This window comes from Hypanus sabinus, chromosome 8 (genome assembly GCF_030144855.1).
Source record: "Hypanus sabinus isolate sHypSab1 chromosome 8, sHypSab1.hap1, whole genome shotgun sequence".
Taxonomy (NCBI): domain Eukaryota; kingdom Metazoa; phylum Chordata; class Chondrichthyes; order Myliobatiformes; family Dasyatidae; genus Hypanus; species Hypanus sabinus.
Window position 1 is genome coordinate 82,036,799 of NC_082713.1, and position 24,708 is coordinate 82,061,506.

General features: G+C 41.6%; 1 protein-coding gene across 1 annotated transcript in view; it reads left to right on the plus strand.

The window, feature by feature from the left end:
- The first annotated feature begins 3,748 nt into the window (after positions 1 to 3,748).
- LOC132397773 (sodium- and chloride-dependent neutral and basic amino acid transporter B(0+)-like) overlaps positions 3,749 to 24,708 on the plus strand; it is a 67,086-nt gene continuing 46,126 nt past the window's right edge. Inside the window, exons 1-3 of the mRNA XM_059976535.1 lie at positions 3,749 to 3,893; positions 11,579 to 11,710; positions 19,834 to 20,001. Of these exons, the coding sequence (XP_059832518.1) occupies positions 3,758 to 3,893; positions 11,579 to 11,710; positions 19,834 to 20,001 (436 nt within the window). The 5' untranslated portion in view covers positions 3,749 to 3,757. The remainder of the gene's footprint in view (positions 3,894 to 11,578; positions 11,711 to 19,833; positions 20,002 to 24,708) is intronic.

Consider the following 24,708-nt stretch of genomic DNA (forward strand, 5'->3'; position numbering starts at 1 on the left):
ATTGCACAATCATAATTGTGATGGGGTGGTGGCAGCAAGGTAGCCTTTTTCTTGCTAAGATTTGCTAGGAAATCTGAGAATTCTGAAGGGTCCCTCTTAATTTCATTAATATTTTCCAATTCAGGAAGGTCGGGGATCTTTGTGTTGACCTTGGGCACTTGGGACATAGACTTGTGATTCTGGGAAAATGATAAAAACAAATATTCTGGCAGTTAGGTGACCAACCAGCAATAACTCCCCCGGAGCAGTCAATCACAGGGACATACTGAGACAACCAGGGATGCCTGTGAATAAGAGGTTATTCTATAGAATGAATCGAATGGAACTGTAATGTTTCATAGTGATTCCCTGTCCAAAAGCCCAACTGTTCAGAAATGTAACAAACCTTACCCAGCTCATGAGGCCTACTGTCCAGGGCACTGGCAGTAAAGAGATGATCGTGCTTAGAGACAGGAACCCCTATTTGTTGTGCAATCCCTAAATCTTAAGAAGTTACCTGCTAAACCCAAGTCAACAAGAATCCTAATAGAAAACTCCTTTTGATTCCATATCAAACAAGTGGGTAAATGTAACCCCAAAGAAGTACTTACGGGAGAAGCCCCAGGGGGCGTCACAGATATCCAACCACTGGACAGCCCCTGGAGTTTCCTGACCTCTTGGGACTCATGGCAGGATAATGGTCCAATTCCCCACAGTACACACAATGTCTCTCTGTAAGTATTCATCTGTGTTCAGCAACGGAGAGCTGTGTCCTGCCCAACTGCATGGGTTCCACAGCATCCAGCAAGTAGGTCAGCGGAGGGTCTGTAGGAGGAAAGGGTAAAGTTGGGAGAGGGTGAAGGCAGGTAGGATAGAATCTGAGGAATTCCTGGCACCACATTCGAGCCATCCTGACAGACAGATGTCCAGACAAATGGATAAATTAAAGCCTGGTACAGGATCACGAGCTGCTAATTCATTTTTAAGATTGTTGTTGAGCCCTCTGTAGAACATGAACACAAGAGCTTTGCCATTCCATCCACTCTCCAGAGCCAAAGGTCTGAATTCAATTGAATAGTCCTCTGTCTTAGCCACCTGTCTCTTAGAAGTCTCTTAGCCACCTGCTGCCCACCGATGGGGTGATTAAACACTCTCTTTAGGGCGTTGATAAAAGGCCCGATGAAGAAGCATTCGGGGTCCTCTCTCTCCAACTGAATAGTTACCATTCTGGAGCTTTACCAGAGAGGAGGGAAATTACGCAAGCCACTTTACATCATTCGGTAAGAAGCATGTGCAACATCAGCGAGCACAGGCATGACTCAGAAACCCAGAGCAGGCAGATTTAGAGAGCTATTGGTACTCGGTCAAGGTCGTGCCATAGCTGGTTCCTGGAGTTTTAGATTTTCCTTGATGGCAGAGAGAGAGACGTGACCATTTTCTGCAGCTGCTGCTTATGCCCACTGACCGTGGCACTCTGCTTTGCCAGTTGCGATCCGATGTCATATCCTTCTGAGTTCATTTTTTTGGCTCTGTCATACTGTCAGGGTCACTAGCAATCTCAAGTGCAGGAATCACAGAAACTTCGACAATTCAAACAAAACATTTATTACAGAAATTAACCAGGAGCTCAGGCAAACTGTACGGAATCTCAAAGAACTGAAATCACTCACGATACAACAGAAAAACTCAGTCAGAGTTTCACCAGACAAGGATCCATAACAATTGAGCAAAGAGGGGTCAGCAAGTCCCCCTGAAATACACCTGGAGCCCATAAGAGTTCAAAACCAATCAGCCAACCCCAATGTCCAGACGAAGCAATAACACTCAAAGACAACAATAACAATGTCAGACATCAAAAATACCATGCTAATTCAATTTCTGCAAATTGAATAAAAGTGATAAATACAAAGTGAGTTTAACAATCCCCATGATCCCCAATGAGACACCTGCAACACAAAGTGAAAAGCCAGAGCCAATTAGATATTGTTTGGGACACTGTATTCTCAGAAGGTTACACTGAGAAGATACAATCCACGTACTAACTGAAAAAGAAACTTCTCTTTTTTTAGAAGTAACCCCTGGTTGTGACAGCATGGCCCAGTTAGAGACATCAGCATGTCTCTAACATGATATCACGGCAAGACATATCTCACCAACTTGACTGAGTTTTTCAAAAAGAGGAATCAAAATCAGAATTGGGATTATTATCACTGATACACAGTATGTAATGGAATTTGTTGTTTTGCAGCAGTAATACTGTGCAATACAAAATAATACTATAAGTTACAATAAGAAATATAGAAAAATAAATATATAGTGCAAAGAGAGAACAATGTAGTGAGGTAGTGTTCATGGATTCATGGATCATTCAGAAATCTACTGGCAAAGAGGAAGAAGCTGTTCCAAAATATCGAGCACATCTCCTCAGTCTTCATCAGCCAAGGTGATTGATGAAGCTTGGGCAGTGGATATTGTCTACATAGATTTTACAGAAGGTCCACAGGGTCCACAAGGTACCTTGTGATAGACTCATCCAGTAAAGTAAAATACACGGGATCCACAGAGACTTGCCCATTTGGATTAGTAATTGTTTGCCTGTCATGGTATGACTATGTATTGGTCAATGGGTCTTATTCTGCTTGGACATCCATGACTAGAATTATTCCTTTGGGATCTGCACTTAGACCTCTGCTCTTTGTGATATCTATAAATAAGCATGGATCGGTGGGTTAGAAACTCTGCAGGTGACTCAAAAATTGCTGGCATTGTGGAATTTGTAGAAATTTCACAATGTATCCCAGAATACAGTGGGATATAGATCAGTTGTAAACATGGTCAGAGACATGGCAGATGGAATTTAATCTGGCCAAGCGTCAGCTTTTGCACTTTGGGAGATCAAATGTAAATGGACAGTACACTATCAATGGCAGGACCCACCTATCCACCTATTATCTGTCTCTTTGTTTCTTGCTCAGTGTACGTTAGTCTTGTGTTTTCATTTGTTTGTTACCAGATTGTGCCAGTGAATTTTCCTGAGCCTTTCTAGATTCATATCTAAACTCTGTCCTTCTGAGTATCGACCCTGCCTACTTATCTTGATTGTTCTGGTTTTTGACTCTGCCTGATTCTGATTTTTGGGTTTCTCTGGATTTTTTGATCTCCGCCTGAACTTTGATGCCGACTTTGTGGCCCCTCTTGATTTGTTACTCAATAAATATCACAGTATGCTCAGTACTTGGCCTGTGATTAGGTCCCTGCTCCAGCGTCCTGAAAGGAGATGTGAAGAATATATATTTTACACAGTTGTGGCCACCTGGAACACACAACCAGGGAAGGTGTAGAAGCAGGTACAATAGAGGAATTTAAGATACCTACAATCCAGCAAAGAGATGGATATAGAACCTATGTAAGCAGAGGACATTGGTTTAAATATGTATCATTAATTTAATGAGTTCAGTACAACATCATGGGGTAAAGGTCTATCATTGTGCTGCAATATTCCATGTTATATGTTCTGTTCAATTTATTTTATAGAAGCACACATTACAGCAGAACTACCTGTATAAATTGAAGCTGTTGATTTGGGATTTTGGATTGTTACAGTTTGCAGAAACTCACTCTGCGATTCGGGACCAAGCTACCAACTACTAATTGAAGGGAAGCACCATATTCCTTCGTCACTGAAACTATATTTTGGCTGAGTTCTGTTCAAGTTGTTGTATAACCTGGAGGTCAGCTATTCCTTCTCTTTACCCAGGCTCTCCCCGCTGCTGAACACATGGGTGAAAGTGATGAGAATGTGGAGCGAGGCAACTGGTCCTCGAAGGCTGACTACCTGCTTTCAATGATCGGCTGTGCTGTGGGTTTGGGCAATGTTTGGAGATTCCCTTACCTGGCTTACAGGAATGGAGGAGGTACTGTATAAAATGCGTAAAACACAGGAGAAAAAAATAAGCAATGGTAAGAGGAAGAAAAGAATAGATAGTGTCAAAGGTCAGAAGTCAGAGTAATCACTGTTACTGAGGAGCAAGTGGTTGAGAAACTGAAAGGTCTGATGGTAGATAAGTCAGTTGGATCAGATGGCTGGTAGTTCAGGGTTCTGAACAAGGTAGCTGAAGAGATTGCTGAGATAGTAGTAGTGATATTTCAAGATGCATTAGATTATAGAATAGTTCCAGAGGATTGGAAAATCACAAATGTTACTCCACTCTTTAAGAAGAGGGGGAGGCAAAGGACAGGAAATTATAGGCTAGTTCACCTTGCCAAGCACTGAAAAGGTGTTAAAATCCCTTATTAAGGATGAATTTTCAGAGTATTTGGAGGCACATGATAAAATAGGCCAAAATCAGCATGGTTTACTTAAACAGTCTTGCCTGACAAATCTGTTGGAATATTTGAGGAAATAACAGGAATGAAAGACAAAGGAGAGTCAATGGATGTTGTTTACTTGGATTTTCAGAAGGCTTTTGACAAAGTGCGTCACAGGAGTGCTAAACAAGTTAAGAGCTCTTGGTATTACAGGAAAGGTTTTAGCATGGACATAAGATTGGCAGAGTGCAACTAAAGGGCTTTTATCGAGTTGGCTGCCAGTGTAGAGTAGTGATCCACAGGAAATGGGTTTGGGTCTACTGTTCTTCATATTGTATGTTAATGATCTGGATGATGGAATCAATGGCTTTATGGCCAAGTTTGTGGATAATATGAAGAAAGATGAGGGGTGAGCACTGCTGATGAAGCTGGGAGCCTCCAGAAGGACTTGGCAGATTAGAAGAATGGGCAAAGAAGAGGCTGATGGAATACAGTGTAGGGAAGTGTATGGTCTTGCACTTTGGTAGATGGAATAAAACCATAGACTATTTTATAAATGAGAAGTGATTTCAGAAAGTGGAGGTGCAAACGGTTATGGGAATCTTAGTGCAGGATTCCCTAATGGCTAACTTGCAGGTTGAGTTGGTAGCAAGGAATATTAAAGCATAGATGTAATACTGAGGATTTATAAGGCAGTAATCACACCATTTTTGGAGTAGTGTGAGCAGTTTTGGGCCCCATAAAGGATGTGCTGGCCTTGGAGAGGTTTCAAAGGAGGTTTGTATTTTAATCTGTTTTCTTCTTTCACTTATGGTTCTAAATATGTTGTGAGGGAACATGGGAACTGCATCAACATAAAGCTTTGAGATCACTTTGTTCCTAACCTACCATGGAAATTTTGAGATCAGTATACATAGCTGGTGTCTCTTTTCCATGTTGAGGATTCTAAGGCTAGAGAGAATGGTTTAAGGTGAAAGACAGGAGAATTAAAGGGATCTATGGGGTGAAACATTCACACAGAAAGTAGCTTGTATCTGGAATGAGCAGCCAGAGATGGCCATGCAGGCAGGAACAGTCACAACATTTATGAGGTAACTGAACAAGTATTTTAATGAGCAAAGAGTAGAAAGATATGGCATTAGTACAGATAGGCACAATGTTGGTGGTGATGGGCTAAAAAACCTCTTTCAATGCTATATTTCTCTATCACTCTAGAGAGTTGGGAAAGATTGTAGTCAAGTGGAGAAAATGAGCCTTTAATGGAATTAATAACATCTTCATAAATCAAAGTAGTCCAACATATGCTGGTATGAACAGGGCAAATGGGTGAAAGTTAGAGTACAAAAGAAGAATTAGATTGCCAAAAGTTTACAAATAATAAAATAAGGCCTATCAGGAGAGCTTTCAAGTTGTCAGGTCAGAAATTAACAAGGGATTGGATGTCACGTCAGCAGCAGATGTGATAAAGCCAGATTATAAATGGATAATGAAATGAAGGTCTGGTAAAGACCCAGATTTGTTGATCAAATTGTATTTCAAGCTTCTATGGGATAATAGATTTGTAAGGGTTCCTGCTTAGTTGCCAGGAAGAGGGATAGAGACAGAGGTTTATCAATGTTGCAGTGATACAGCATGGAAATGGGTCCTTTGGCCCACCATATACATGCCAAAACATTAGGACTGTATAATTCTATGGTTTATCTGTTTCTGTCTAAAAACCTCTTAAACTAATAATCTGATCCCTCCAACTCTTCAGTTCCAGATATCAACTACAACCTGTACAAAGAAGAACTCATCCCTCATGTTCTGTTTAAAACTCCACCTTTCTCCCTAAAACTATACCCTCTTGTTTTTGATACCCCTATGATGTGAGAAGGATTTTGCCTACTCTAATAATGCATTTACATATTTTATATACTACTATTAGGTCATCCATTAGCCTATTTAGCTGCAGGGAAAACAAGTCCAATACTCCCCATATCTAAGGTCTTCTAATCAAGGCCATATCCTGGTGAATCTTTGCTGGAGCTGGTGGTGGGAGACAGACAAATCTCAGGAATTGCTGTGAACGATCTAAGAATACAAAGGCAAAGGTCCTGGTGAAGGATCTCAACCCAAAACACCGGCTGCTTATTCCTTTCCATAGATGCTGCCTGACCTGCTGAGTTGCTCCAGCATTTTGTGTGTGTTGCCAAAGGCCCCTTAACCCTGTTCTGGCTTAGATAATTTAGAAATTGCACTGATTCTCCTTTTCTGCCAATTCTCATTATCTTTGGCTCTCTTGTAATTGAAAGAAATCTGCCTTAGCCAGGAGTATGTTCAGAGACACAATGCTACAGCTCCTTGATGCTGAGAAGTCCAAAATTTCAAAACCATCTAAAAGAAGAAATTCTTCCTCATCTCACTCTTATTCTGCTATCTTGAGACAATGTCCTCCAGTTCCTTACTCATCAGAAAGGGGAAACAACTTTACTACAAACAGTCAGAATTTCAATGTTTTTCAAGATTACCTCTCATTTTTCTGATTTCCAGAAAGCATGCTCATTCTCTTCTGTCTTTCCTCAGAAGACAATAGTCCTAACAGGAATAAAAAATACTAAACTCTCCCTACACTGCTGTTAGTCAAATACATTCCTTCTTAAATCAGGGGACCATATCTCCCGCATTCCTCCAGGAGTGATGCCATTAAACCCCTGCACATTGTAGCATAGTTTTATTACTCTTGTGTTTCATCCCCCTTGTGAAAAAAGACAATTGACTACTATTATTCTAGAATTTAAAATACATTTTGTCCATTGGCTCCTCCCTTACTATCAATTAAATGCAACCCTAATATACCAGATGTAGTGCCTCAATCAGAAAGATCAACTATGCCATCTGACCCAAAGAGTTCCTACAGCATTTCATTTTGATCTAGATTCCAGTATCTGCAGTCTCCTGTGCCTTCCAAGTAAATTTATAAAACAGAAATGAATCTGTTTCAGTTTTTTGAACAAAGCTGTTATGAAGGTAGGACATTAGATGTGGTGTATATGGACTTTAATAGGCATGGTAAGTTGCTATAGAAAGTTAGATTACATAGGTCCATAAAGAGCAATGCAGCTAATTAGATGCAGAATGGGCTTGATGGGTGAAAGCAGAGGGTGACTGTTTCTCTGACTGGGGGCCCGTGACCACTGATGTTCCCCATGGCTCCATGTTAGACTCATTGCTTTTTTGTCATCTATGCCTATGACTTGGATGATACTGGCTTCACCATCCACAAAGCCCTAAACTCAAAAGGGGATTTTAAGACATGCCTGATTTATGTACAGTATCTATGGACATCCACACTACAAGAAGATTATACTGTATTAACCTGCTCTTTGAAGACTAGCTTACTTCCCTGTCTAATTCTGCTCTGAGGTGTCATTACCAATACCCACTATTTGAATGGTGGGTTCCCTCTTCCTACCAAGGAGGAGATACTTACTACCAGCTAACAAGGAAGTTTAAACATAGATTATTTTATTTTTATGGACATGCAATTAAATTCAGACTAGAAATTCTTAACACACATTTAAAGCTCACAGCAGATTTCTGATTTATAAAAAGTGTGAATTACAAAAGATTTATCAACTACGAAGGATTGCCAAACACAAGTGCAATTTTTACGAACTAAAAGATCATACCAATGTGTTGCAGATAAATAAGTTGCAGAAACTGAAGGTTGAGGAATGAATTCGAGTTCTTCTTTCTATCACCCATCTTTCTGTCATTCCTAACAATCCTCAATGCTTTCTAATGTTTATACCATTTTGCTACTAGTTGACCTCATCGGCATGTGATCTTTTTCAGATCCCTTTGTTGGAACAAAGTAATTCACATAGGTGGTCTAAAAATATCTGGAGACTGAGATCTCAGACACCCAAAATTAATGCTGTGAGCATTGATTCTCTGAGTACACAAATTTCCCAAATATTGATTGATCATTTATACCTGCATCTGTGTTTGTTGTGCTGTGACAAAATCTGTCTAATATGAATGCTTCTTTGAACTCAGTCACAATGGTGCAAATAACTGAGCAAGTGTTGTCTGGTTTGTTGCAGGCCAATTAACATAACCCCATTGTCTCTTGTTGATTAGACATGGGCCTACAAGACCTCATTGTTCACTTATTCATAACAGGAAGCTGAGCAAGTTGGTTACACGTTTAACTTTGCCACAAATGGCTCTGACCCTTTGTAAAGCTCACACTACTGTGCTTGAGAGCTGAAGTTATCTTGGGCCCTGGAAAGTGAATATATATAACAGAATATACAAGTTTGGAGAGTACACTAAAATAGGTGGTGTCATTGAGGGTGAAGATGGTTATCAGGATTTACAGAGGGATCTTAATCATTTAGGTACATGGTCCAAGAAATAGAAAACCGAGTTTAATTCAGATAAGTGCAAGGGTGTTGCATGTAGGGAAGACAGATGATAGTAGACTTTCACGGTGAATGGTATGACACTAGGAAGTGTTGCAGAATAATGGGACCTAGGAGTACACGATTCCCTGAAAATTGTGTCGCAGGTAGACGGTAATAAAGAAGATTTTTCAGAATGCTGCCCTTCTTCACCACTCTGTCTACCACATTGGTCATGGAATGAGTTGCCAGAGGAAGGGATTGAGGCAGCGACATTAACAACATTTGAAACCTAGTTGGACAGATACATGGATAGGAAGTGTTGAGAAGGATATGGGGAAAATCCAGCAAATGGGACTATCTTAGATAGGAATCTTGGTAGGCCTGAATTAGCTGGGCTGAAGGGCTTTATGATTCTATGACACTGTAATTTCCCTTTCATTGAAACAAATTTCTCCTTTCCTAATCATGCATTGATTTTCTGATTTTTTTCATCTCTGCCCCAATAAAGAATTCTAGCATTTTGCTGACTTCAACATGGAACAAACCAGAGCCAAACTAGAAAATGTTGAAAGTACTCAACAGTTTGGACAGCATCTGAGAAAGAAAAAACGCTTAACTTTTCAGATCTGAAACCTTGCATTAGGAATGGGAAAGAGAGAAAACAAGTTAATTTTTAATATCAGAGAATGTGGATCACATCTCCACACAAACTAATTCTAATCCCTATAGTTCTGAGCCAAGTGCATTTCTGGCAACAGAATTACATCAGTTCTCCTTTCCTCACCACCATTCTTAATCCTCTCCCATTCAACTTAATTTTCCAAAGTGTTGAGTCCCCTGCAGTATCTAGCTCTCCTCTTTCATCAACGTGTGGCCATATGGTTCTAACAGCTTTTCATCAACTCTTGTCCTTTTCTACCACCAGTTCATCTATCCAGTAACAAGTGCATTCACATAAAGGACCTCACATTTTGCCCTGCACTATATGTTGCCGCAGTTTGTTGTTGCACTAGAACCATGTGTATTTTGAAACTCCTTACTCTCTTTATTGGTCATTAACCATTTCATTACTTTGTTATCCTGTAACTTCTCTTTAAATTTCCTTCAATTGAATCCTTGCTTAGATTCTTTAGTATAAAATCTTACCCATAGAACAAATATTCAATTTGTCAGAACTCTTGACCCTGCATGGTAGTAGTGAAGCCTTTCCCAGAGGAATAGTTTCCTCAATCCTGTGTGCACACTCCATGAATCTAAGGTCCCTTTCTCCCAAGTACATTTTAACCCATTCAACATGTTTGACCACCATGTCAACATACAGGTGGATTGTGTAGTCATCATAAGAATACTACCTTGATGGTTCTTGTTGTTAATTTAAACCTCTTCCTTGGCTTGTACATGAACTATGGTATTCAGATCTTCTTTTTCCCCAGCCCAAATGCCTTTCCAGCACATGGAGATGTTCAGCTGTCCTTAATTCTGGCAGCAGGCAGGCATCACCTTTTAGAAAGCGTGCTCTTGTCCTTTTGGATCAAATTTCCAGCGTTCAAGCTCATTCAAGTTTCACAGATGTAGAATCTACAAAGCAATGGTTCCCATTATTGACCCTTGAAAAAGGATGCAGTAAACTCTGGCAAAAACAGACCTCTTTCTGATGCCTGCTATTATAAGAAGTCCATTCGAGGTATTGCTGAAAAGGTAGCATTTCCACATTGGAAAAAGGCCATGGCTCCCCAATGTCTATGTCTCTTACAATCTTATGCACCTTTGTTAAGTCAACTCTCATCTTCCTTTGCTCAAAGAGAAAAGCCGTAGTTCACTCAACCTTTCCTCATAAGAAATGTTCTCTAATCCAGGCAGCATCCTGGTAAATCTTCTTTGCACCCTCTCTAATACTTCCACATCCTTCTTATCAAGAAGTGACCAGAATTGAACACAATACTCCAAGTGTGGTCTAACCAGAGTTTTATAGAGCTGTAACATTACCTTGCGGCTCTTGAACTCAATCACTCAACTAAAGAAGGTGTTTGTCAACACACCATACACCTTTTTAACCATCTATCAACTTGTGTAGGAACTTTGAGGGACCTATGGATGTGGACCCCAAGATCCTTCTGTTCCTCCATGTACTAATACTTGAGTTTTTGGATGACTTATGTCGAAGGTGATATGCAGATTACAATCGGGGAGAGCCTGGGATAGACCAGTAGTACTGATGTGGACAGTAACATATTATCTCTATCTTTATCATTATGTCCATCTTTGTGTTAAATAAAACATGCATGGATTTAACAACTGGGAGAAGCAGTTGGAGAGAATTAGCTGATGCACTGCTAATTTAATATTGAGAGTTCTAGGGCCAGTCTCATCAGACTGTAGACCTCTACTGTCTTACTCCTGGACAGGACCTGGACTGAGCTAGTTTTGATGGTTCTGGAGCTCAACACCCAGTGCAGAATCAATGTAATTTGGTATGATAAACATAACGCAAGGAAGTCATAGATTTGATGCTATCATAACATCTTAATGCTTTTGGTTTCTTCCACTTCCAGGATCCAAATAAGGAGGAGCTTCACTTGGGATTGTAATTGTATTTTCACCTCGAGTACAGAACTCAAAACCGGTCCCTGGTAAACAACATGACCATGATGATATGTCCAGACCTATTTGAAAGTCACTTATTCAAGGAAGTGGGATACAGGAAATGATGCAGCGTAATAACAACCTGCCTGACCATCACAACTCCTTCACTCAAATCTGGAGTCAATTCACTTTCCCCATTCTCTCGATATAGTCTCAGTGCTTAATTCTGTGCTTAAGAGTTGTTTTATTATATGACATCAATTTCAAACTCACATCATACAGTTTATTTCATTTTTCTTCTACCTTTTTTTATCCAGGAGCTTTTCTTATTCCCTATATACTCATGCTGCTACTTATTGCAATGCCGATGTTTTTCCTGGAAACGTCCTTAGGGCAATTTGCCAGCCTTGGACCTGTTGCAGTGTGGAAAGTTGTGCCAATGCTACAAGGTTGATGTTTATTCCATTTATATAAGTTCAGCAGTAAAGTAAATGAAAAATAGAGGGTTATGTTGGTACAATGTGAAAGTGGGGTGGGGGAAGAATGAATGATATGCAAAAGACAGATTTATTAATGTTATACAACTTAAAAATTTAAATTTAAATATTGCTGACAAATGCTTAATTCATTTAATTCACACTTTATCCTTCCGTTAAGATGGCAGTGTCTGTGAATGCGGCAGACTCTCGGGGGCCCACCAAAGGTGTTTCTTTCTTTGTAAAATTTGTTTTTTATGATTAAAAAACAATTCTGCTCCAAGAACTTCGGGCACTGCAGGGCTACTCCATCGGTGTGCTGCTCATTGACTGGAGTAGCTGGACTGGTGTCAGCTGCAGAGCTGGCTGAGATGTTGAAGGGCTCGGCTGAGATGTTAAAGGAGCCTGCCGGGATATCAGTGGAGTCTGTCAGGGTACTGGAGGAGCCTGCCAATGTGTCAGAGGAGCCAGTTTGGGTTCAGAGGTGCTGACCTGGCTGCAGACTGTGTTGCTGCCCGTTACTCGGAAGCATCAAAGTTGGTTCAGTATAATCATGGGAGATTGTCTTGGACATTTCACTGGCAATCACAAGACTGCTGCACGGTGATAATGTAAATTGCAGAGGGCCTGTTACCCATGTCCAGTGGAAGGGGCAGACAACAGGGGAGCCTCAGTTGTAGTGAGAAATAGGCCTCAGCCTCGGGCTTGCCTACTGCTGCAGACCAGGTGAGAGACGTGGAAGTGCTATAGCGTGGTTGAGCTCAGCTGGAGCCTAGCCTCACCCTTCAATGTTGCCCTCCCATGTTTCAATGGTGGAATTACAGGGACCTGTATCTGCGTGTGTCTGTGTGCTGCCAGGAGACTGTATCATCGATTGCTGGACATTGTCGCTCAGGATCTTGGGTTTTATTACGGTTTTATTTCAAGTAAACATGTCTGTTCACTATTTTGAATGCTTGCTTGCTAATTTGAATGTTTTGCACCCTTGGCCCCAGAGGACCACTGTCTTGTTCAGCTGTATCGTGTATGGTTAAACTTGACTTGATTGCTCAATTTTGGTCAGGGTGCTGAGTACCGAGGCTGGGACTTCATGGTACGATATTCAAGTTGTTGGTGAGGCCACATCTGGAGCATTGTGTGCATTCTGGATGTCCAGCTACAGAAAGCCCAGATGTCATTAAGCTGGAGAAGGTGCAGAAAAGATTCACAAGGATGTCGTGGGGTTTGGAAGGCTCGAGTTGAGTGCTGGGACTTTATCCCTAATGCAAGGTTGGCTGAGAGGTGACTTTATATAGGTATATAAAGTGGTGGGTTGCAGATGAGGTGGTCGGTCATAATGGTTTTTTTTTCAGTATAGTGGAGTCTAAAACTAGAGGGCTAGATTTAAGGAGAGAGAGAAAGATGAAAAAGTAATGTGAGGGCAGTTTTTTGACACAGATGGAGGAGGGTATATGGAATGGGGTGCCAGATGAAGCAATAGAGGTTTGTACAGCTACAAGACATTTGGATAGACACATGGATAGAAATGGTCTATGAGCGAACACAGGCAAGTGAAACTAGCTCAAAAAGAAATCTTGGATAGCATAGACAAGTTTGGTCAAATTACCTGTTTCCATGTTATACAGCTCTATGTCTTTAGCCATTTGGTAGTGGATTCCTAACAACCTAGAATAGAGTTGTAGAGTCATAGAACACTACAGTGCAGAACAGGCCCTTTGGTCCTTCTAGTCCATGCTGAACCATTAATCTCCCTAGTCCCATCAACCTGCACCTGAACCATACCCCTCCATACCCTCCCATCATACACGTATCCAAATATCTCCTAAATGTTGAAATTAAACCTGAGTCCACCATTTGCACTGGCAGCCCATTCACACTTTCACCTCCCCGACTGAGTAAGATCCCCCCATGTTCCACTTAAACATTTAAGCTTTCACCCTTAACCCATAACCTTTAGTCATAGTCTCACCCAACCTCAGTGAAAAAGCCTGCTTGCATTTACCCTATCTATATCCCTCATAATTTTGTATACTTCTATCAAATCTCCTCTCAGTATTCCCTGTTGGAGGGAATAAGGTCCTAACCTATTCAAGCTTTTCCTATAACATAGATCCTCAAGTCCTGGTAACATCTTTGTACATTTATTCTGCACTCTTTCAATCTTATTTACCATTTTCCGTAGGTAGGTGACAAAAACTGCACATAATATTCCAGATTAGGCCTCACTAACATCTTAGACATTTTCAAGATAACATCCCAACTCCAGTACTTAAAATATTGAGTTATGAAAGCCAATGTTCCAAAAATATCAAGTAGTAGTAAGTTTTCTGACTTATAAACCCTGTGAGTTGTTAAAAGTATAGCAATCACATGAGGGTCATTAAGAGTTGTGGAGGTAATGCGAGGGTCAGTAGTTTTATCTTTGCTAGACCTACCAGTTAATTACGATGCAGTGCTAACATCTCCACCCCGGCATCTGCACAACAGTTCACACCTCCATTAATGCAACGATCAGACTAATGATCTTCTCATTACCTCTACAACTCTTAGCGATTCTCAAGTGATTGCTGTACCTTTAAACAACTCACAGAGTTTATAATTCGGAAAACTACCTACTGTGGATCGGAACTAAAGAAGCCTCTCTGATGAATGCCATAACATCTTCTAGACGACACAGCAAGTCCAGTTGTTTTGATTTACTACGGCTTGATATACAATGACATGGATGACTAAGAACCTTCATAGACAATGTTCCAAAAACTTACTATATGACCCTATCTACCTGTAATGCCACTTTCAAGGAACTATGGATCTGTAGTCCCAGTCCCTCTGTTCTGCTGCACTTCTCAGTGCCCTGCCACTCACCTTGTAAAACCTACCCTGGTTGGTCCTCCCAAAATGCAACACCTCACACATGTCTGCATTAAATTCCATCTGTAATTTTATAGCCCATTCTTTCAGCTGGCCCAGATCCTGCTGCAAGCTTTAATAGGCCCCATTCACTGTTCACTAGACCCCAATCTTGGTCTCGTGTAAATTTGCTGATCCTGTTTATCACATGATCATCCAAGTAGTTGATATAAATGACAGACAACAATGGACAGCACTGATCTCTGTGAGACACCACTAGTCACAAGCCTCCAGTCAGAGAGATAAACCTATACTACCACTTTCTGGCTTCACCTACTAAGCTAATTATAATCTAATCTACTACTAATGCTAGGGAACCAAACTTTCTTGAACATCCTCCCATAGGGACTTGGTTTGGAGGCCTTGCTAAAGTCCATGTAGACAACATCCACTGCCTTGCCTTCAACCACTTTCCTGGTAATTTTCTCAAAAAACTATAAGAATGGTTAGACACAAAGCCGTGATAACTATCCCTAGTCTGTCTATCCAAATTCTTATATACCTGGTCCCTTAGAATATCTGCAAATATCTTTCCCACTACTAATGTTAACATCAATCAATATAATTTCCTGCCTTATATTTAGAGCCTTCCTTAAACAATATTAGCTATCCTCCAATCTTCCACACCTCACCCAATGTTTTAAATTTCTCTACTAGGGACCCTGCAATTTCTGCATTTGTCTTCTAGATTATCTGAGGGAATATTTAGTCAGGCCCTGGGGCTTTACCCACTCTAATTTAGCCTCAAGACAGCAAACAGCTGCTCCATTATAATCTGTATAGGATCCATGACGTTAGTGCTACTTTGTCTCATTTTGAAAGACTCTGTGTCCATTTCCTGAGTAATACAGATGCAAAAAAATCCATTTAAGATTTTCCCCATCTCCTTCATCTCCATGTATAGATTGCCATTCTGATCTTCCAGAGGACCAATTTTGTCCCCGTTATCCTTTTGTCTCTTAGAAGCCCTTAAAATTCTCCTTTACCTTGTCTGCTAGAGCAACCTCATACTTTAAGTCCTCCTGATTTCCTTCATAAGTGTTCTCTTGCATTTCTTATATATTCATTAAGCATTACATTTGTTTCTCCCTGCTATGCACCTCCTTTTTCTTAACCAGGGCCACAATATCTCTCAAAAACTAAGATTTCCTAAACCTGTTACCTTTGCCTTTTGCTCTGTCAGAAACAAACAGAATCTGTAGTCTCAAAATTTCACTTACCAAGTACACCCTTGCCAGAAAACAGCCTGACCTAATCCAGACTTGCAAGATCCTCTCTGATATCATCAAAACTGGTCTTTCTCCAATTTTGAATGTCAGCCCGAAAACCAGACCTATCCTTCTCTATAATCGCTTTAAAACTAATGGCATCTTGATCATCAGGTGCAAAGTGTTCCCTTGCACAAGCTTCAGTCGCATAGCCTGTCTCACTCCCTAATAGGAGATCTGGTATCCACTCTCTCTAGTTGGGGCTTCTATGTACTGATTAAGGAAACTTTACTGAACACATTCGACCGACACTTTCACATCCAGCCCTTTTAAAGAATGGGAGTCCCAGTCAAAATGTCGAAAGTTAAAATCACCTACTATCACAACCTTATGTTTCTTGCAACAGTCCGTGATCTCCCTACTAATTTGCTTCTCTAAATCCCTTGCACTGTTGGGTGGTCTATAACTTAATCCATTAACATGGTCATACCTTTCTTATTCCTTGGTTCTACCCAGAAAGCCTCACGAGAAATCTCTCCAGTCTGTTCTAACTGAGCACTGCCGTGACATTTTCCCTGTTCACACCAACCCCCCCGCCCATCCCTGGAATATTGAGCTGCAGTCCCGCTCATCCTGCAACCAAGTCTCAGTAATGGCCACAATGTTATAATTGCACATGCTAATCCATGTCCTACGATAATCCTTGTAATGAAATGTAGGCAGCTCCGAACATTAGTCCCAGCATGCTCAATATTTTGATCCTGACTTTGTATGTAGGCTTAGCAACATCTTTCTCCCCAATCTCTTCACCATCTGTCTGTTACTCTGGTTCCCATCCCCTGCAACTCTAGTTTAAACCCTCCCAATGTACCACTAGTAAATCTTCCTACTAGGATATTAGACCCCCTTCAGTTCAGGTGCAACCCACCCCTTCCGTACAAGCTGATGATGAGAGGCATTGATTGTGTGGATAGTCAGAGGCTTTTTCCCAGGGCTGAAATGGTTGCCCCAGGAGGACACGGGTTTAAGCTGCTGGGGAGTAGGTACAGAGGAGATGTCAGGGGTAAGTATTTTACTCAGAGTGGTGAGTGCATGGAATGGGCTGCCAGCAGCGGTGGTGGAGGCTGATACAATAGGGTCTTTTAGGAGACTTTTGGATAGGTACATGGAGCTTAGAAAAATAGAGGGCTATGGGTAAGCCTAGTAATGTCTAAGGTAGGGACGTGTCCAGCACAACTTTGTGGACTGAAGGGCCTGTTTTGTGCTGTAGGTTTTCTATGTTTCTAAGTTCCACCTTCCCTGGCAGAGAGCTCAATGATCTAAACATTTGAATTTCTCCTTCCTGCACTGTGTGTTTAAACTGTCTGGTCTTCTTATTTCTGACCTCACGAGCAAGTGGTTGGAGTAGTAATCCTGAGGCCATAGCCCTGGAGGTCCTGTCCTTTAACTAACTCCCTGAAATCACTCTGTAGGACATTGTCAGCCTCCTACCAATGTGGACCACAACCTCTGGCTGCTCTCCCTCCCACTTAAGAATACCGTGGACTTGATTCGAAATGTTATTGACCCGAGAGGCAACTTATTATCGAGGAATTTCATTCACATCCAAAGATGCTGCTTTCTATTCCTCTAACCATTAAATCCCCTATCACTGTACCTTGCCTCTTCTGCCCCCTTTCTCTACTGAGCCTCAGAGGCAGACTCAGTGCCAGAGTCCTGACTGCTGTGGCTTTCCTCTGCTAGGTCACCTCCACCCTCCCCCTCCAACAGTATCCCAAGCAGTATACTTGTTGTTCATAGGAATGGCCTCATGAGTATTCTGCACTGACTGCCCGTTGCTTTTCCCCATCCCGATGGTCACCCAGTTATCTTGGGTGTAACTACCTCTCTGAATTTCATGTCTATCAACCCCTCATCCTCCTGAATTATCTGGAGTTAGAGCATAGAACAAGAACAGAGCCTTTGATCCACAGTGTTGGGACAATCCAGCTAAAAAGTAATAAACAACAAAACAAAACTACTCCCTCCTACCTACACAATGTCCATATTCCACTAATCTTCCTCATATTCATGTGTTTATCTAAAAGTCTTTTAAAAGCCTCCAATGTATTTGCCTCTACCTCCAGACCAGGCAGTGCATTCCGCTACTCTCTGAGTAAAACATTTACCCCTCACATCCCCTTTGAATCTACCCCTTCTTACATTCAATGCATGCCCTCTGGATCCTTCTACCCTGGGAAACAGATACTGCCTGTCTATAATCTTATAAACCTCTATCAGATCTCCCCTCAGCCCCTAACACTCCAGAGAAAACACCCAAGTTTATCCAGCCTCTCATGATAGCACATGCCCTCTAAACCAGGCAGCATCCTCGTAAACCTCTTCTGCTCCCTCTCCAAAGCCTCAACATCCTTCCTATAGTGGGGCAACCAGAACTGTATGCAATACTCCAGATGTGGACTAAACAGTGTTCTATAAAGTTGCAACATAACCTCCTGACTTCTGAACACAGTGCCTCGACTAATAAAAACAAGCATCCCATAAGCCTTCTTAACCATGGTATTGACCTGTGTTGCCACTTACACAGAACTATGAAATTGGACCTCAAGATCCCTCTGCTCAGAAACAGTGATAAGGGTCCTAACAGAACCTGCCATTTCTCTGTCCATATCTGCAACTGATCTATATTCTTCTTTGCCAGTCTTTCTAAACTATCCACAACACCACAAATCTTAGTGTCATCTGCAAACTCACTAACATACCCATCTTCAGTTTCATCCAGGTCATTTATATACATCACAAACAGAAAAGATCCCAGCACAGATCCCCGTGGAACACCAATTACGGACCTCCAGCTTAAATAAGTTCCTTTGACCACTATTCTCTGTCTTCTAAACTGAAGCCAGTTCTGAATCCAAATGGCTAATTTGTCCCAGATCATATGCTTCTGGATTAGCCTCCTATGAGGGACTTTCTCAAGCACCTTACAATCCACTGCTCTACATTCATCAATCTCTCTCGTCATCTTGTCAAAAAGCTCAATCAAGTTGGTAAGACACGACCTGCCCCGCACAAAGCCATGCTGGCTCTCCCCGATTAGACCATGGGTTTCCAAATGCTCATATATCCTATCCATAGGATTCCTCTACTGCAATTTCCCTATACTCACCGGTCTATTGTTCCCAGGATTTTCCCTTGTTGTATCTCTATTTAAAAAGGTAACATTAGCCACTTCTCTGGGACATTGCCTGTGCCTAGAGAGGACATGAAGATACTGATCAAGGTCACAGCAATCTCACCTCCTGCCTCCTTCAATAACTTGGGATAAATTCTATCAGGCCCAAAGGATCTATCCACCTTAATGTACAACACTTCTAAATGCCCTAACACACACAGCACTGATCTCCTGGTCCTCCATGTCCTTTTCCAGCTCCAACTCCTTACCACAATCTTTTAGAAGCTGCCCCTGTTTACACTCCTTGCAGGTGTAGTCATCAGTGTTACTGGAGGTCTCTTTGCCTTCACACATCCTGCAAGAGGAGCATTCACTATCCTGCCCAGCATCCCTACGGCTCTAACTGTGCAAATATGAAGAAGGAAAACAATAAATAAATTGGGTGAAAAAAATATACCTGCAGCCTACACCTATACCTAGAGCAGATGGTCTATAGGATGCAGCAGTAGTTGCACATCTAACTGATCCAGGATGTCTGTAAAACCCGAAGAATTAGATCATTTTGCTGAGATGTGTGACATTCTCATTCAGGCTATGCACAATACCTTAAGCTCAGCCTTGCCAATAGGAATGCTGCTTTCCTAATCTGTGAAATAATTCTAGAATCTAAAATATAAACTAAAATATAATTATGGCTGAGAGTATATTTGAACACAATGTGTTTTTCTGATCAGCTGAATCTATGTGAAAGTTTTCTCTTTCCAATTAAACTGTTTTGAAAGTCTTCTCTGTTGCATTTGAAGGTCTGGGGATTACGATGGTCCTCTTCAGTACAATTATTGATATTACCTACAACTGCGTTATCGGCTACAGCCTGTATTACCTGTTTGCCTCCTTCCAATCCCCTCTGCCGTGGGCAGACTGCTTCAGCTGGTGGGGAGCAGATGAAACCTGCAGCAGGACACCCAGAGGTACTGTGTTAACATCCATTGGATGGAGTAATGGATTCTTAGTAATATGTCTGCTGGCCTTCTGTCCCTGGCGTATCCTGCGATCTGTAAGCTGAGAAAGGGTGTCTTCTTCCAGTGGGATCAGCATCATTCATCACTTGTTCTTTAAAAAAATGTAGTTTGGTGAGCACATGAACAGTCCCTGAATTATTCACAATTAAGGCATTCCAGGAGAAGAGCAGTTCACATTATGTGTATATTGAGAAAGCAATTCCTGATGCAGTTGAGTAGATCATGAAGGTGTGTCGTTAATGTCAGGGGCATCCATCAATTGCTCTCAGGGTAGACTTGTAATGCTGTAGCTGCTTGCACTCATCCTGTGCTCTACACCTAAACTTTATAATGTACTAATTCGAAAGCTCATGATACTAATGATCTGTCAAATGCTTCTTGACACCTCTTTAGTGAACAGACACTCACCATGCCTCAAAGCAAAGGAGACATCCATCTTAGCTATGTCTGTGATGCTAAGTGTTCAAGTTAATTAAAACTTTGCTGTCTGTGACCAAGCCACAAGAGGAGATGTAAGAACTGTTTCAATAGCATGAGTCACCCAACTCTCTTCTCCCCCCCACCCCCCCCACCGACTCCTGCCTGCACCCCTGGTCCTATTGTGTAGTAGCTTGTACGAGCATCCAGATGAAACCGTTGCAGACTTTGTAGGAGGTTGGAGATGGACTACGAAACATTGGGAGCACTGTACAAGACTGGGGAGATTTTGCAATATCACATGGTCTGTGGAATCCTAAGTATGCCTGCCCCATAGAGACTGGTCAATGAGAAGAAGGTTGATTTCCAGCAAACATTTGATATTGCTCAAGCAATGGAAATACAGGTCAAGCAAGCAGAGGACCTTTGTGGCATTCTCTGTGGAAAACTAACTAAAGCAGAAGTGTTATTATTGTGATAGCAGTGACAGTGATCTCATAAGGACAGACATAAGGAATTGATTTGTAGTGAGAAGTGTCACCTATCAATAGATCACTGCAAACTTAATGAATCACCATCAGGTCTGATGCACCATCAATAACTCTGAGGCGTGGGTTAAGGTAGGCTTTTATTGGCTGGAAGAAAGCACAAGCAGCAAGTGACCACCACACAACATCCTGGAGACTGAAGAGGGGTCTGTGGCTCCAATCGCCTTTATACCGGGGTCTGTGGGAGGAGCCACAGGAGCAGTCGGGAGGGGGCGTGTCCAGACAGGTATATGTAGTTCACCACAAGGTCAAAGAGGAAAATGCATCAATGAAGAAGGTGAAGAAGCTGAAGCGAAAAAAGAAAATGCTGAAAATAGTACATAAGGTTGCAGCTGTGGGAAAAGGTACAAAATGAATGCTTCCGGGTGAACGGTCTTCAAACTGAAATGTCGACTTGGAATCTCTTCCTGATGCCATACAGTCACAGAGCACTACAGTACAAAAACAGCTGCATTGGCCCATCTAGTCCCACCTGGACTTCAACCTCCTTACCTCTCCTGTCCATCCTCTTATCCAAAACTCTCTTAAATGTTGCATGCAAACCTGCATCTACCACTTCCCCTACAGCTCATTCCACATTCACAACCCTCTGAGTAAAGAAGATTCCCCTCAGGATCCCCTTAAATATTTCATCTTTCACCTTTAACCCAAGACTTCTAGTTGTAGTCCCACCCAACCTCAGTGGAAAAAGCCTGCTTGCATTTACCCTATCTATATCCCTCATAATTTTACATACCTCAATCAAATCTCCCCTCATTCTCCTATGCTCTAGGGAATAAAATCCTAACCTATCCATCCTTTCCCTATAACTCCATTCCTTGTAAATTTTCTCTGTATTCTTTCAATCTTATTAATATCTTTCCTGAAGGTAGGTGACCAAAACTGCACACAATACTCCAAACCTGATTGCACCAATTTCTTATACAACTTCAACATAATATCCCATCTCCTGTACTCAGGGCTATGATTTATGAGGCTAATGTGTCAAAGCCTCTCGTTACTACTGTGGCTACCTGTAATGCCAATTTCTCTAGTTGGGACCTCTACATATTGATTACAGAAGCTTTCCTGAACATATCTGATGAACTGTATCTCATCCAATCATTTTACAGTGTGAAGTCCCATTCACTAAGAGGAAATTTAAAATTGGCTATTATCCCAGTCTAATTGTTCCTGCAACTGTTTGCTATCTTTCTGCAAATTTGCTGTTCTAAACCCTGCTACTTGTAGGTCTATAATATACTGCCATTAACGGGGTCATCTCTTTATTATCCCTCAGTTCCACCCATATAGCCTTATTAGACAAAGCCCTTCAGTCTGTCCTGTCCAAGCACTGCAAGATAGTTTCTCTGATTTCATCCCTTTTCATACAGCCCCCTCTATTATAACCAGTACATACAGAACCCACAATATTAAGCAAGCATCCTGCTTCTCATGCAACCAAGTTTCATTACTGCTTACTGTACAACATCATAGTTCCACATGCTGACCTATGCTTTAAACTCATCCACATTACCCAACAAGACTCCTTGCACTGAAATGGACTCAAGACATTAGTACCACTATGCTCAATCTTTCAGTTCTTGTCTTTGCATGTAGGCGTAACATCTACTTTCCCCACAACCTCTCTACTGGCTTCCCTGACTCTTTGAATCCCATCCGCCTTCATATCTAGTTCAAACCCCCAGGGCAGCACTAGTAAACCCTCCTGCAGGATATTGGTACACCTTCAGTACAGGTGCAAATGGGACTGTTGGCACAAGGCCCACCCTCCTTGGAAGAGAGCACAATGAATCTGAAATCCGAAGCTCCATCACCTTAGCCATCTGTTAATCTGTATTATCTTCCAATATCTCATCTCACAGTATTGTCATGGGTTGCAATCTTGACATCCCTACCATTGAGGTTCTGCCCTTTCATTTAGCACCAAACACCCTGAACTCACTTTAGAAACATAGCAACATAGAAAAATCTACAGCACAACACTGGCCCTTCAGCCCATAATGCTGTGCCAAACATGTACTTACTTCAGAAATTATCTTGGGTTACCCATAGCCCTCTATTTTTTTAAGCTCCATGTACAGAGTCAACCTGTGCCTCAGCTTTGAGTGTCCTATAGACTTGGACCCCAAGATCCCTCTGATCCTCCACACAGCCAATAGTCTTACCGTTATTACTATATTCTGCCATCATACTTGACCTACCAAAATGAATCACCTCACACTTATCTGGGTTGAACTCTATATGCCACTTCTCAGTCCAGTTTTGCATCCTATTGATGTTCCACTGTAAACTCTGACAGTCCTCTATTGGCTCCACAACACCCCCAACCTTCCTGTCATCAACAAGTTTACTAACCCATCCCTTCACTTCCTCATCCAGGTCATTTATAAAAATCATGAAGAGAAGGGGGCCCAGAACAGATCACCGACCTCCATGTAGAATATGACCCATCTACAACTACACATTGCCTCTTGTGGGAAAGACAGTTCTGGATCCACAAAGCAATGTCCCCTTGGATTATTACTTTCTCAATAAGCTTTGCATGGAGTACCATATCAAATGCCTTGCTGAAATCCATATACACTGCATCTACTGCTCTACTTTCAACAATGTGTTTAGACACATCCTCAAAAAATTCAATCAGGCACATAAGGCATGACCTGACTTTGACAAAGCTATGCTGACTATTCCTAATCATATTATGCCTCTCCAAATGTTCATAAATCCTGCCTCTCAGGATCTTCTCCATCAATTTACCAACCACTGAAGTAAGACTCACTGGTCTATAATTTCCTGGGCTATCTTTACTCCCTTTCTTGAATATGGGAACAACATCTGCATCCTTCAAATCCTCTGGAACCTCTCCCATTCCCATTGATAGTGCAAAGGTCATTGCCAAAGAACCAGCAATCTCCTCCCTAAAAAGACCCTAATGAGAGTTATCTACAGGCCCCCAAATAGTAACCTGGATATAGGGTGCAAGTTGAATCAAGAGCTAAAATTAGCATGTTGCAAAGGTAATGCTATGGTTGTCATGGGGGATTTCAACATGCAGGTAGACTGGGAAAATCAGGTTGGTGCTGGACCCCAAGAAAGGGAATTTGTGGAATGCCTCCGAGATGGATTCTTGGAACAGCTTGTACTGGAGCCTACCAGGGAGAAGGCAATTCTGGGTCTAGTGTTGTGTAATGAACTGGATTTGATAAGGGAACTCGAGGTAAAGGAACCATTAGAGAGTAGTGACCATAACATGATGCGTTTCAATCTACAATTTGAGAGGGAGAAGGAAAAATTGGAAATGTCAGTATTACTGTTGAACAAAGGGGACTATGGAGCCATGAGGGAGGAACTAGCCAAAGTTGACTGGAAAGATACCCTAGCAGGGATGACAGTGGAACAACAATGGCGGGTATTTCTGGGAATAATTCAGAAGGTGCAGGGTCAGTTCATTTCAAAGAGGAAGAAATATTCTAAAGGGAGTAGGGGGCGTCTATGGCTAACAAGGGAAGTCAAGGACAGTATAAAAATAAAAGAGAAGAAGTATAACATAGCAAAGATGAGCAGGAAGCCAGAGGATTGGGAAACTTTTAAAGAGCAGCAGAAGATAACTAAAAAGGCAAAATTTATTATGGGAAACAAGGAAATGGCAGATGAGTTGAACAGGTACTTTGGATCTGTCTTCACTAAG